The sequence below is a fragment of the Panulirus ornatus genome, chromosome 21 (genome assembly GCF_036320965.1).
Source record: "Panulirus ornatus isolate Po-2019 chromosome 21, ASM3632096v1, whole genome shotgun sequence".
NCBI lineage: Eukaryota > Metazoa > Arthropoda > Malacostraca > Decapoda > Palinuridae > Panulirus > Panulirus ornatus.
This window is the reverse complement of record NC_092244.1, coordinates 22,181,613-22,196,541: the sequence shown is the minus strand read 5'-3', so window position 1 is coordinate 22,196,541 and position 14,929 is coordinate 22,181,613. Positions and strand designations below refer to the sequence as shown.

General features: G+C 36.3%; 1 protein-coding gene across 11 annotated transcripts in view; it reads right to left on the bottom strand.

The window, feature by feature from the left end:
• LOC139756399 (protein kinase C, brain isozyme-like) overlaps window positions 1-14,929 on the bottom strand; it is a 498,787-nt gene that overhangs the window by 81,600 nt on the left and 402,258 nt on the right. For 6 of the 11 annotated variants that reach the window (XM_071675817.1, XM_071675822.1, XM_071675813.1 and 3 more), the window contains one exon: window positions 10,093-10,725. The exons of 4 other annotated variants lie outside the window; for them this stretch is intronic. In XM_071675817.1, the coding sequence (XP_071531918.1) occupies window positions 10,546-10,725 (180 nt within the window). In that variant the 3' untranslated portion in view covers window positions 10,093-10,545. Of the gene's footprint in view, window positions 1-10,060; window positions 10,726-14,929 lie in introns of those variants that run through there. One more of the 11 variants, XM_071675819.1, reaches the window with a different exon arrangement.

Sequence of the window (14,929 nt, the reverse complement as noted above, 5' to 3'; positions counted from 1 at the left end):
TACCCTTTCATTACTTACTCTATCAAACCACCTCACACCACATACTGTCCTGAAACATTTCATTTCCAGCACATCCACCCTCCTCCGCACAACTCTATCTGCAGCCCACGCCCTGCAACCATATAACATTGTTGGAACCACTATTCCTTCAAACATACCCATTTTTGCTTTCCCAGATAACGTTCTCGACTTCCACACATTTTTCAACGCTTCTAGAACTTTTGCCCCCTCCCCCACCCTATGATTCACTTCCGCTTCCATGGTTCCATCTGCTGCCAAACCCACTCCCAGATATCTAAAACCATTCACTTCCTCCAGTTTTTCTCCATTCAAACTTACCTCCCAACTGACTTGTCACTCAACCCTACCATACCTAATAACCTTGCTCTTATTCACATTTACTCTCAGCTTTCTTCTTTCACACACTGTACCAAAGTCAGTCACCAGCTTCTGAAGTTTCTCACACGAATCAGCCACCAGAACTGTATCATCAGCTAACAACAACTGACTCACTTCCCAAGCCCTCTCATCCACAACAGACTACATACTTGCCCCTCTTTCCAAAACTCTTGCATTCACCTCCCTAACAACCCCATCCATAAACAAATTAAACAACCATGGAGACATCACACACCCCTGCCGCAAACCAACATTCACTGAGAACCAATTACTTCCCTCTCTTCCTACACGTACACATGTCTTACATCCTCAATAAAAACATTTCACTGCTTCTAATAACTTACTTCTCACACCATATATTCCTAATACCTTCCACAGAGCATCTCTATCAACTCTATCATATGCCTTCTCCAGATCCATAAATGCTACATACAAATCCATTTGCTTTTCTAAGTATTTCTCATACATTTTTCAAAGCAAACACCTGATCCACACATCCTCTACCACTTCTGAAACCACACTGCTCTTCCCCAATCTGATGCTCTGTACATGCTTTCACCCTCTCAATCAATACCCTCCCATATAATTTCCCAGGAATACTCAACAAACTTATACCTCTGTAATTTGAGCCCTCACTCTTATCCCCTTTGCCTTTGTACAATGGCACTATATCCTCAGTTATTCTATTTCATTCATCTATCCCTCTCATACTAAAAAAGAGTACTTCTTTACAACTTTTAACAAATCTATGGCTTTATTTCAAGTTATCTCTCCACATTTCTTGAAGAACTGCTCACTACCAATGTCACTAATCTGTTTAAAAACTTAAAACGATGTGATGAGATCACACTTCATGCTCCTCTCTTCCAAGGTGGGCAAACTTAATTTCTTTAGCTTTTCCCTGTAATATAGTTTTTATAATTCTTGTACCAGCTTTGGTGCTCTCCTCTGGACCTTCTCTTTTAGTTGTATGTGCTTATTTTGATGTGGTAACCAAAAGTGAGAAGCATGTTCCATTTTTCTTTTTATGTAGGATATGAAAAACCTGCTAAATATTCCTATTCATATTCTAGAAAGCTATTCTGCTATATACCAGAGGAAGGTGTGTCTCCTTTACTATTTTCCTATACTATTTTCCTAAAGTGGGACTCACGTGACAGGTTAAGGACAACAGTAACTCCCAGGTCCTCAAACAAAGAATCCTGAAGCTTATTACTTCTTGATAATAATCATGATCAGGCCTTCTTTCACTTTGTTTTTTCCTCATTACTTTGCATTGGCTTGGATTTTTTTTATTAACCATGTAACAGACCAACTCTGGGAGTCTGTTAAGGTCCCCTTGTAGGCTGATGCAATCCTCTTTGCTTTTAACTTACCTCATGACTTTTGCATCATCTGCAAACATATTCAGGTATGGGTTCATACCTTCAGGCAAGTCATTCACATGGATAAAGAAGAGTAATGGTCCTAAAATAGAACCCTGGGGCACTCCATAATGACTTCCACCCATTTAGAGAAGGCTTCTCTGTCATATGTCCTTTGTTCCTATCCACTAAAGATAATTGTCAATCCAACAGAGAAGTCTCCCCCTAATTCTTAACTGTCTTCCAGCTTCTTAATCAGCGTACCATGCGATTCTGTGTCAAATGATTTCTGGCAGTCAAAATACATACAATCTATCCAGCTTCTGTTCTTTTCTAAAACAGAGTTCTCTCTCATACAATTCTAAAAGGTTTGTTATACATGCCCTTTCCCTAAAACTGCACTGCCTCTTTCTTAGATTATTTCTACTCTGTAGAAAGTCATCCATTTGCTGTCTGTAAAACTTCTCCAGTATCTTACAAACCACACTAAAGAAAATTGGTCCGTAGTTCAGCTCCTTTTCCCTTGGCACTTGGCCTTTCTCCAGCAACAGCTTAAAAAGTGTATGTGTGTATACACTAACCTCTTTAATTTGACATAAATGATTTAATGTACCTATGTAATAAGTGTTCAGAAGGAAATTGAACTCCTATATTGTAATAAAAAGCTAAAGTTTATCAGTATTACATCTTAAGAGAATCAGTGATTACAACATAAATGCAATAAGAACTAATTAGCACAAGCAGCAGCCCATGCAACACTTGAACCTATACAAACTATCACTAAGGACAACAGCTCATTTCATCTTTCAAACTAAACAAATTATTTTCAGACCTTGAAAAAACTAATATAATGTAACAATCATGATATTAGAAAATAAATCATCCATGCATGAACACTAAAAAATAAATAAAAAAAAATATTCAAAAGCTCCATAATAACATGACATCATGGTTATCAATACTTATTTGGTTTCTGCGAACAAGTCTGCACATCAGTGTTACTGGTGAGGTGCTCACAGCACCATCATATAGGCAACATTTCACTTAACACAACCTATATTATCTTAAAATTACCTTAACTCTTTAACAATACAACATACTCTACAGAATAATAATGAGAATAACCTTAATTCCATATCTGACTAAAATAAAAAAAATCTGATGTACTGCTAGTAGGAATTAATTCAACAACTGTATTACATTAAAAAATTGTACATATTTCACAAAAGTAAAGCCTCATTATGGTTGATAAAATTGCTTCTAATAATGTATATGAGGTAATGTAATGAAAATTCATATAAAATGTTTTTGTTTTATTTGTCTCATAATCTGAAAGTTTGACACACCTGGGGCATTAGAGGATACAACTGACAGTAAAACTGGCTAAACCACAAGGAAAGACTCACAAAAATAGGAATATCTCTCCTAAAAGGTATGTTGTTGGAAAACACCATGAAAACTCTTATGGTGCCAATTTATCATAATAAGCATTCCTCTATTAGACATGTTCTGCACATAAGATATTTCTTTGTGACTTAGCCACTGTGAAATGGAGGTATTGGGACAAGATACATCAAACTAGTGAGCATCCTTATATGATGTTTATAACAGCTGGTTGTTTTACATAACACTGCATTAATAACACCCATGAGCGAACTATCATGTCCCAAAACCTTCATTTACATAACATAGTCTTAACTAATTAGACTTTATAAAAATAACATTGAGACCACTTAATTACAATCATATTTGTGTAATATTCAAAAAAGGGGCCAACAATCTTAACTATAGTCTAAAATACTTTGGCCAATTTTCAGTTTTCATGAATATGAAGAGAAGCATGATGTCAAGGTGCCATCTAATACTTTTGAGAGATATGACAATGATGGCTCCTACAGGTGTCAATCACAGTGTTTTGTTCAAACATCTGTATTTATAATTTACTGTGCTTAAGTCTAACATTTTACACAAACCTCTTGTTAAATGGCACCATATTCTAACCTGCTACTTCTGTAGGAAATGTATCCACTCTTATGAACCCTGGTTAGTTAGCATTCAATTATGGTTTATTGTTACACTATGACCATAAATGTATTCTTAAAAACCTTGCTACATACAGGAGTGCTATCCATACTTTTCTACTGCTTAAAAATTCTATGACATGAATATAGACACTAATTTGCATCATAAAAATGAAGATAATACCACAACAACCAGACTTAATAAAGGTCATCCCCCCACCCAAAAAAAAAAAAAAAAAATATATATATATATATATATATATATAGTTGAAAATAATAAGTGTCTATCATTTAAAACAAATATTTTTCAGTACTTCTGTACTAGGAATGGAAGGGATTGCTTGTATACTCAAGACTTTTATGATATCAGGAAGGGATTGCTGGTATACTCATGACTTTTATGTCATTCATCATCATTTGGCAACTGCATGATGCCTGCTCAGTGGCTTAAATTACTCAAGTGATGCACTTGACCAATCAGTGAGAACTAAGAACAGTCTACTTCATCAGAGATATTTCTATGAAAGACCTCAATGACTTAGTAACTGTTGAGCTTTCCTCTTATTCTAGAATATCATTACCTCTCACTGCAGAAATCATTTTAGTCTGTTATATGATCTACACAATCAACATCTATATGTACTGTGAAATCCAGACTTATATCAATATAATATAAGCATAAGCAGACTTCCATGAACTCTAGTGCTAAATGAAATTGCAGTACATGGTTACAAATTTACAGCAATATGCCATCAAAATTATGCTTCACATAGTAAACGTTTCTATGGTTGATTCATTTACTCAAATCAGCTTGACACAAAATATGCAAAGTTAGTATGAACTTACATTAGTTACACAAAGAATGAATGAATTTACCACATTTAAACATAACCTAGATGACTTGGCTACGAACCTGGACTACTCATGTACTTCAAATTTTCAAGTGTCACACAACTAATGTTTTCACAGAATCTAAACATCAATATAACACGGCTAAAGATTCAATGTAAAAACTGTGGCTTAAAATTTAGCTAAACACTTTAGGAGAGCTTACAGGGATACAAACAAAGGTTACTCAATGCAAGATCTACATTTATATACCATCCTCTACTTGTAATCATGTAGGGATGTATAAGCTAAGCCTTGTTGTGGTGCCACAAGGTACACATCATGGAAAAATTTGGGAACATATATCAAAGGCTGAATTGTAAAAAAAACAGTTTCACTGAACAATACCATATTATCTGTAAGTGATTTACAGGCATAATCCAATTCTTTATCATTTCAGAACAAAGAAACAGCACTTAAGCAAATGGAAGTGATCATGTGGAAGTTTCGACAGTCCGCAACTGTCATATCGATAGATTATGTAATGTATAACAATAAACAATAAAATCAGCACACTTTGACAATTGTCCATTTTGCTTGGTCTACCATAATAAGCCATCCACCTATATACACAATGTCAACACCAACAAGGATTTGGGATATGCATATGATCTGCCATGATTCTAATGAAAGCGAAATGCACTGGGAATGGGACAATTCACAAATACTTGGCTATCACAGAGGAAAAAATTATTGTGAATATTACACACAAATGATGAGAGGAAGCACACACAAATATATTACCAGCAGAACATTATAGAAAAAGTATAAGGTATGGGTGAAAGGCCAGCTAATCCTGATCACACACTTGAAAATTGTCATCACCCATTCATCTATACTGGTCTAGAGGCATCGTGATAGAAAAATGTTAAAATCATGACATCTTAAATTACAAACATTAATCATGTCGCATACAGAAGTACATTCACGTTAACCAAACTGAAACCATGTGTTTATCTTGAAAATCATTTCCAATGCTGTAAACATTACAGTTTTGTAGCATTACTCATTAGTCATACTCACCAATGAGTAAAGAGAAAGATGGAAGGAAATTCAGGAAGAGAATGCTTTTACTAAATCGTAGTACTTATGTATAGAGTATTATGAAACTTTCTAAAACAAGATTAATACTGTTCACTTCACTGAAAAAATGAACAGAAAATGAACAGTATAAGATTGTACATTGTAATCTAACAGAGAACCTGTTGCATATAATACACTGGCTTTTGTAATGAATATGTGATGTGATACATATACTAACTCTGGTTCTAGCAACCAGCAGCATTTACAGAAGTAAAAGATTCATTATAAGCAACATATCGGTCAGCCTTGTCACCCATGAAAGCTTTACCATGGCAGAAGTAAAGAATGTTACCCAAGGGTAGTTATTCTTTTTGGCCTCACTTATAAATAAAGCAATATATAATTAACATATTCTCAAACTTTCCAACAATGACAGATATTTCCATTTTTATCAGATATACTACATTTAAATTTTTTTCTTTTTCCTATTCCCAAATACTTTCCCTCTTGAAAAAATGCTCATTTCTCTCACACATTCTCATTGCTCAGCACAAGACAGCAGTGACTACTACTTGAAACCAATGAGCAGAACAAGTCATGAAGTGACTGTTGTGAGCCTTATTTTTGGACTTCTGCCATCTGAGGTGTCAAATATGTATTAAATGAAATGTCTGGGGAAGATTTTGAACACACACCCCACTCTGAGTGCAAGAAAAGTAAAATATAATATAGACATAAAGAGAAAATACTCACAGCAATCATGGAGGGTAATAAGGATTTACATGGAACAAAACACCTGGAACACAGGTACATCCTGAACAGCCTACTTGTCTTGGCCCTATTAGTTCAAACATCCGAACTAAAATCAATAAAAGAAATAGTACTGAGTGGTTTCAGTGGATCTTTCACATAATTTAAATTCCATATGATAAACTATGGCAAAGTCATGAGATGCAAGAAATTTTGAATACTGGGGGTAATGGTATCAAGTTCTTCCTGGACACTAAAATCAATCCTAGTTTTTGGTAACTCAACTGCTTTACTACATCACACAGTTTAGTATCAACAATAGTGTTACTCCATCTGATATGCAGTTTTCAATTACTATGTTATACTACCTAAGTTAGTTTGGTACCTTTGGTCAAATCCAGAAATGAAAGCAAATCTACTGCCAGTTTCAAGTTAAGGGCGAAAGACAAGCTTGTAGTATGTCCTGCCCTTGGGAATGAGTTATGTGTAGGTTCATACTGATATGAGCAATACACTGACTTAAAAAAATTGGGAGGTCTGAGTCAGCTGTAAACCTTGGCTAAACCCTGGAATATTTTGATCTGATGTTTATACTTGGGCTCAATATAGTCACAAGGACAGTAGTAATACAAGAATGTATCAAAATATACCAAAGTTTGGTGGACACTTAAGAGTTACTCAAACCTCCCAACAGTCAGGGACATGACAAGTTTTACAAAAAGGCTGAGGAAACCTTAGCACTTGGGAGTGGGTAAATCATCAAGAACTTGAACTGGCCAGGTAACTACAGCTCACTTAATGATATACACATGCAATACAATTACAGAGTTTTGGCTATTGAATTCCCTCTCACTACTAGTTTTAGCACTTCAAGAACCTTTTCACATTACACATATGTTTTCTTTTTCAAATTCTAAAGTGTAATCATCAGTTTTCATTAAATTCTGATGGAAAACACATGCATATCTATAAAGAAATACAAAACAAAAATGTGACTAACGACTCCTATTAGTTGTCCTTCATTTGTAAACACAAATACACAAAGATAAAATATGACATTTTTCAGCACTTTGTAATCAAAACAAACTGCAAACAATGTTCGTTATCATGCACCACCTTAAGAATAGTGTCCACTATCAACTGTGGAATGTTACATCTCTAATGATGGTTCCTCTCATTCATCATGAATAGTGATACACCACCACTGCAAGAAATGCTACACAATAACTTCAGTGTGTAACACAGTGTTCTGCACTGCCATTGTAGAAGATGTTCAACTGCTAAAGCAGAGTGGTGCACCACTACTGCAGAGAGTACTTCACCATCACTGCAGAGGGTTCTACACCACCACTACAAATAATCCTAAACCATTATTACAGAGGGTGCTAATCATAACTGTAAGGAGTGCTATACCACTACTGCAGTGTGTTTATGCCACTACTGCAGAGAGTACTAAGCCATCAAAGTTGAGAGTGTTACACCAGACTACAAAGAGTGCTACACCACCACTGCAGTGTGTGCCAACCAGATTATAATACTGCATTACATTTAGGTTACTCAGAATACTTGGAATCACAGACTCTTTAGGGCACAGTGTAAAGGATTAAACATCTATACAATGACATAAGGAGTTACAATTATCTTCTTAAAAGTTACCATACTAGGAAGGTCAATGAGAAAGTCTTGTCAACACGAGATAATTCTTTAACCATATACAGTGTATGTGCAATTATCTGTTTAGTGTAGTTCTCAACAACAATTGCTTTGCAGGAACAAATTCATAAACAAAAATAGTTAGCCACTTATATTGTTCAAACCTTATCAGAGATGTTGTTATTACATGTCATTACATGCACCACACAAAGAATCTAAGTTCATCAGACCAAAATGCAGTCTTTTCTAAAAAAAAATATGCACACTTAAGTTGTAATCAAAAGCAAAAGTCAAAAAGTAGAAGGCTTCATTACACTTCATTATTAATATTTTTACCAAAACATATCCTCTAAAACATACCACTCTGGTGTCCTGACTACAAGATTAACTAACTTAGTTTCCTACTCATGAAAACAACAAATACTTCATTATCATTGGCATTCAGGCCAAAACTATCATTTTGAGGTTATATAGGTCCAGCAAGACTGTTTCCACACTACTCAAAATAGGATTATACCCTGAAAGGAGAGGCACCCACCCCATAGGCATGCAGACTAGCAAAACAATGCTGACTGCATACAAATGGGCTTGTAACCTTGGTTAAAAAGAACTCTCCAAACTGCAGCACTTAAGGGTAGCTAAATGAAAAAATTTAAAAAGAAATTAAAAAAAGACGGTCATCAATTCTCTGTCACTAGTTCCTTCTGTAGCTATGATATGCATAACATTAAATTTTACTTCCACTGACAAGCAATAACAACTAACAACTGCCAACTGGTCAAAATTTAACAACAGACTGAACTAACCACTGATAGAAAACCAACAGCTAGTTGAGATCCAACAACTGGTCACAATATAACAATTACTCAAGAACTAATACTTTCCTCAAAGAAGGCCAATTGGTTGAGATTAAAAGACGGGTAAACTAACAATTGCACAGTTACTAATTAGATACACGATTTGACCATAAAACAAGAGTACTAAACAATCATCTGGAACTCCCCAAGGTAGAGAATTTTTCACAAAATTGATCACACTGACTGGGTTCCATTAACCACATCATCTCACGTGTGCCATACTAAATGGGCCATGTTGAGTGGGCCATGCTAACTGGGCCATGTTGAATGGGCCACACAAACTGGGCCATGCTGAATGGGCCATACTAACTGATCCATGCTGAGTGGGCCATGACAAATGGATCTTGTTTGGTGGGCCATGACAACAGGACCATCTTGAGGAACCTCAACAAATTGGGCCATGTTGACTGGGCCACAACAGATGGACCATGTTGAGTGGGTCATGCCAAATGGGCCATGCTGAGTGGGCTACAACAAATGGGCCATGCTGAGTGAGCCACACCAAATAAGCCATGCTGAGTGGACCACATTAACTGAGACCATACTGAGTGGACCACAATGAATAGGCCACACTGACTAGGTCTTGTTAAGTGGGCTGTGTCAGTGGAGTAATACTAATAATCATGAGATACCTGTATTCCATACAATGGAAGATTTCCATTTAAGAATAAAATATACTTAATCCTAGACAACAACCTAGCCAAACTACGAAGGAAGACTTGAGTATAAGAGAAAAACTGAGTCTCTGTAACAAGTTTATGGGACAGAAACACATGCCAAACATGTGTGAACAATGTGGAAAGTGGAATAGGATGAGGTTCAACCATGGATGGCCAGCAGCTGACACCCATGGGTGAGGTAAGGATTTCTTTAAAAAATCCAAACCATAAATGCAAGAGTAAATATTTATGAAAGTAAAGTGCTGGGGTGAAAGTAGCCGCTGATACCCAAACACTGCCTCCACGATAACAATATTAAATGACCACGTTACAAACTACAGTACTTAAGTCCACTTATTACTACTTGTGCTGTAAAGAAAGAAAGAAAGATAGAAATGAAAAATTTATATATATATATATATATATATATATATATATATATATATATATATTATATATATATATATATATAATATACATATATATTGTATGAAAACAAATAAATTAATATCAACAGTCCAGTAGACTGCAGGATGCCTGTATTAACTAATGAATGGTGAGGAATTTGTAACTCTTTATCAGCTTTACATTAAAAGAAAAAGCAAACAGAAGGTAATGAATATATGATTTCAGAGCTGTATCACTATTTCCTCTAGCTCCTGCGAACACAACACCTCCAAAGAACAATTATACATTTACTTAAATACTTGGTTATCAGAATTATTGGTTATCAAACAAGCATATCTTTTATGTGGCCTAATAGGCACAGATGGCTGGCAAACATCATGGTTATCTAGATGGTAAGCTGAGCCACATATTGCCCTGCGGGACTTGAGGGTGTTTGTGGAGGCTCTGGTGGTCATATTCACTTTCTGTCATTATAACAATGGCTTCATGGTGCTGGCGAGTTGAAAGACAGATGTGGTAGTGTTTAGTCCTCATCAGGGAGGAGCTTCTCAGAGACCACAGGCTGATAGAATGGATTGGTGTAGGTGAACGAATGGAAAGCATCAGGGTCCAAGTGTTCCATGATCTTTTTATCTGCAGGGGAGAACTCCAGGCGGGCATTGCGGAACACAGGGTCAAAGTTCTCACCAAGGCGTGGGTTACTCTGTGGAGAGACCAGGACATGATCGGTCATGCCAGGTCACTTTAGGTATATAAAACATCAGCTGGAAATCCATTTATTTCCTTTTTTTGCATAACCCCTAAGCTGCTGCCTTTAGCAGTTACTCATGTTTTCAAGGAATAAAAACTTTCCTGATAGAGCTTGCTAACAGTTTTCATCAATTCAACAGACATATTAAGAGCTGCACTAAGAATTAAAGCTCTTCAATTCTGCTTCAAAGGTCCTATACAGTATTTCAAAATTTTCCCCTTAATTGCATCAACAAAATTATCTAAGAATTTATAACAAAAGAAACTTTATATTTGTCAATAAACATATGTGCTGCAATCTTTCAAAAGTCAAAAGAAACCATTTTTCATTATCAAAGTTGAATTCTAATCTGAGGAAACATTCATCTTCCAAAGACAATCTCACTCAAGAATATCATATCCCTTGAGGCCCCTCTGTAATAAAATCTAGGTACCAGACTTCCCATTGTGCATTATCTTTACATCCTAGCATGAGTTTCTGTTTACCTAATGAAAATTTAACATCCTCACCTTACAAACTTTTTATCTCACAAAAACTGTTTAAATCAAGTCTGGGAACATTTCAAGTCTCCTAGGAATAACTCTTGTATGTTTCATAACATTTCATTAAAACTCACATCAATTTGTAAACATTCTGATTGCATGTAAACCCTGTATTTCACCCTAGTAACAATTCAGTCACATAAGAACACTTACAACCCTATTTAGGAAACCTTTACAAAGACAGTACTCTGACAACATTCCCATCCCCAAAGAACTGAGCTCTCATACTCCTGTCTGGAAACACACCTAGCTGACCTTAAGTCAGTTTTATTTCATTTCCTTTCTATATCTAACTGCATTCCGTGCCTCAAAGAAGTACCATCAGGAGCAAATGAACAATAGCCTCACTCACATATGTCCCATCTCTGGCTGTTCTGCATCATGCACAAAAAGAAAGTCTACTGTCCACTGACACAAATGAACAATGGCCTCACTTGCACATGTCCCATCTCTGGCTGTTCTGTATCATGCACTGAAAAGAGATCCTACTATCCACAGCCAAGCTCCACAGCCATGGTTCATCCCACTGATGGCATATTGCCCTCCATATACCATATCACTCTTATTCTCTTATCCAATGCATGTCACCTCTCATCCACCTTAGTGTTCAAGCCCTAATACCCTTCAGCCTCCTAAACTCCAACCTTTCATCTTCTCCATTTTCCCATTCCACCTTACTCCCTCTGCTTCCAATATGTGTATTCTCCAATTCAATCTTCTTCACACATCCTCTCCATATCCCAAAGCTATTTCAGGACACTCTGGTTGGCCCTCTCAATCTGAATGCAATTGCTATTGTACATTTCACTGTCTCTGTCGTTACTTACATGATCAACCACCTCGAACCATCTACCATTCTCATGCATTTTACTTCACAAATATGCACTGTCTTCACTTTAATCAAATGATACTACAGTTCCTTATTTGATCCTGTATTTATTAGAAATATATTGGATGATCAGGTTTCTTCACAACTCTCTACAGTATAGTGAAACAATGGTACAAAACCTGCTGAAGGCAGCAACAAGTAGCTTATATTTGTATAAATCCCTCATTATTTTCCAACAATATCCAGCTGATGTCAGTTTGACTGTGACCTGGCTATATAAAGGAATATATAGGAAATGGAGATGATGGTCAGGAAAGAGGAATGAAAAAGTGATGGTGTGGCAACAGAATCTGAAGACAATGTTGGATGAAAAGGAAAGGTGAAAGGATTGTAACTGGACTGGATGGAAAAATAAAATGAAATCAGGAGGAACACAGGGTGGGACAGTAAAGGGATTTTACTGAATAAGGCTGGTGGAGAGGAATGATGATAAACAGTGGGAAAATCAAGGGTGTGAAGTGAAATGAAAAGATTAGCAGAGTGTGATGAATATTGTGGGATTACACAAAATATGATCAGCAGAAATGAATATAATAACTGGGAGATCAGTGAAGGATGATAACATGAGAAAGTCAATAATAAAGCAGGATGAAAATGAAGGTCTGAGGAGCCAGATAAAAAAAAAAAAAAAGGAAGGTCACTGGAGGGAAACATAAGAGAGGATAAGCGTAGTTGAATGGAAAAGAGTTGAGTTAGTTGGGTGGGATAATGATGGTGGTGCTGGAGAAAATAAGAAAAATAGAGGAGGTAATTTACTGGAAAAGAAAAGAAAACAAGGAAGGTCAATGAAGTGGGGTGGCAAGAAAGTAAACAGAATAAGAGGGGGATGTAAGTGGAAATGCAAGTCAGAGAGAAAGTTTAGTAAATTAGGATGTAGAAATGTAGATGTAGAACTTATATGATATGGATCAGTCAAGACAGATGGCTTACAAGAAGGCTGGTCGAGTGGGAAAAGAAATGAGAAGTCAACAGAATGGAATGACAAAAGAAAAGATACCAATGCAGGGTAATAAAAGGCCACTGGAGAAGGATGACAGAGAGGGTGGACAGGGCATTTTGTGTCAAGGAATTAATTGCCTAAATGACAGTTTACCTGGTGATTTTTGTGTATTTTTCTTTAAAGGAGAGTTTTGAACTAACATAGACTTAAGGAGCTCTGCCAGTTAGATCTCCTGGAATATCTCAAATTTACTTTAAAAGTTCTAGTTCTCCTTGCATCACAGAAATGAAAGTGGGTTAGTGACAGATGATCTATGATGATCAGTGAAGTGGAATGGTAGGAAAAGGACTGAGGGAGAAGCATGGGTTGAATGGGATGGTGAGTGTTGGAGAAGCTTTGTGAAGCAAGGTTACAAATATGTCGATGAAATAGGACAGGAGAAAGAGCAGTAAGACCTACTGAATAGGATGGCATGAGGATAAGTGAAGGATAAGAAATTCAATGAAGTGGGTTAGGAGACATAAAGATCAGTAAAACAGGATGCAAAGAAGTAGCTCTGAGAAAATGAAGTCGGTTACGAGACAGAAAGATCAGTAAAACAGGATGCAAAGAAGTAGCTCAGAGAAAAATAAAGCATAACAGAAAGGTAAATGAAATATGAAACAGGTAAAAATCAATGCCAGAGGATGATCAACTACAGAAAGGATGTGTGGAGAACAGGAATGTTATTTGAATGCTGTTGGAAGTGGGATTATGAAGCAGAGAGCCACTGACAAGAAAAGAAATAAATGAGCTATGGACTTTATTGACAAGGAAAGTCAGGGGTATGGACAAGTATAACATAGTCCAATGGGTATGATAACAAGAAAAAATTACAAAAGGGGAATGCAGTGAAAGGGGCACAAGCTACACACAAAGTTAACAAAATGAAATGGGAACAATAAACATGGGCAATAATAACAAAGATTTGCAGAGAGGTGAGAAAAGGATGAAGTATGGGCTACAACATCAAGAGGATGAGAAGATAGAGTTAGGAAGACCATGGCATGAGTTAAGATAGCAAATGAGATTTTCATCAACAGTGGGATGGTTAAGGTGAGGAACAGGACTACAGAAGTAAGGAAAGAGTCTTGAGGGTATTAAATTGTTCAAACTATCAACATATTTAAAGGGTAATAAGAATATGAAAAACCAAGTACAGTATAATGCTTTGTTTAGATGGGTAATGACAGATTATCGAGAAACTTCTAAAAACCAATAGAGATCAAGATGAAAAAAGAATCTGGAGAGAACTACTGGAAGAATTCAATTAATAGGATAAGAGTGCATCCACCACAGAGAAAAGGTAAAAAGTGTTAGGATAACCAAAATAAGGTGTGTACTCCCTGATAAAACAAGTATGAGGTAATGAGAATGTCCCCTGAAATAAAGTATTGTGACTCAAAAAGATGTATAGTGTTAACAACTAAAGAAAGAACATTGTGGTCACTTATGAAAAGGGTACATTGTATCAAAATGGCATCAGATTCATGATGTGTGGTCACTAATAGAAGTAGCTTATGGGGTATAATCACTGATGAAAGAGGTACAGTCATGGACGAAATTCCCATTGTTTCATTTGAAACTTGTTCAAGTTTATACTACTACAATATCACAAGTGTACAAGTTTCTGAACTACAGTTTTCACCATCAAGAGGTGAAACATTGTTCTTCACTCACACCTTCATACATTTCTTTGTCAATGTCCCATGTCTAAAGGCTGTTATGCTGTTTATGACTGGAACA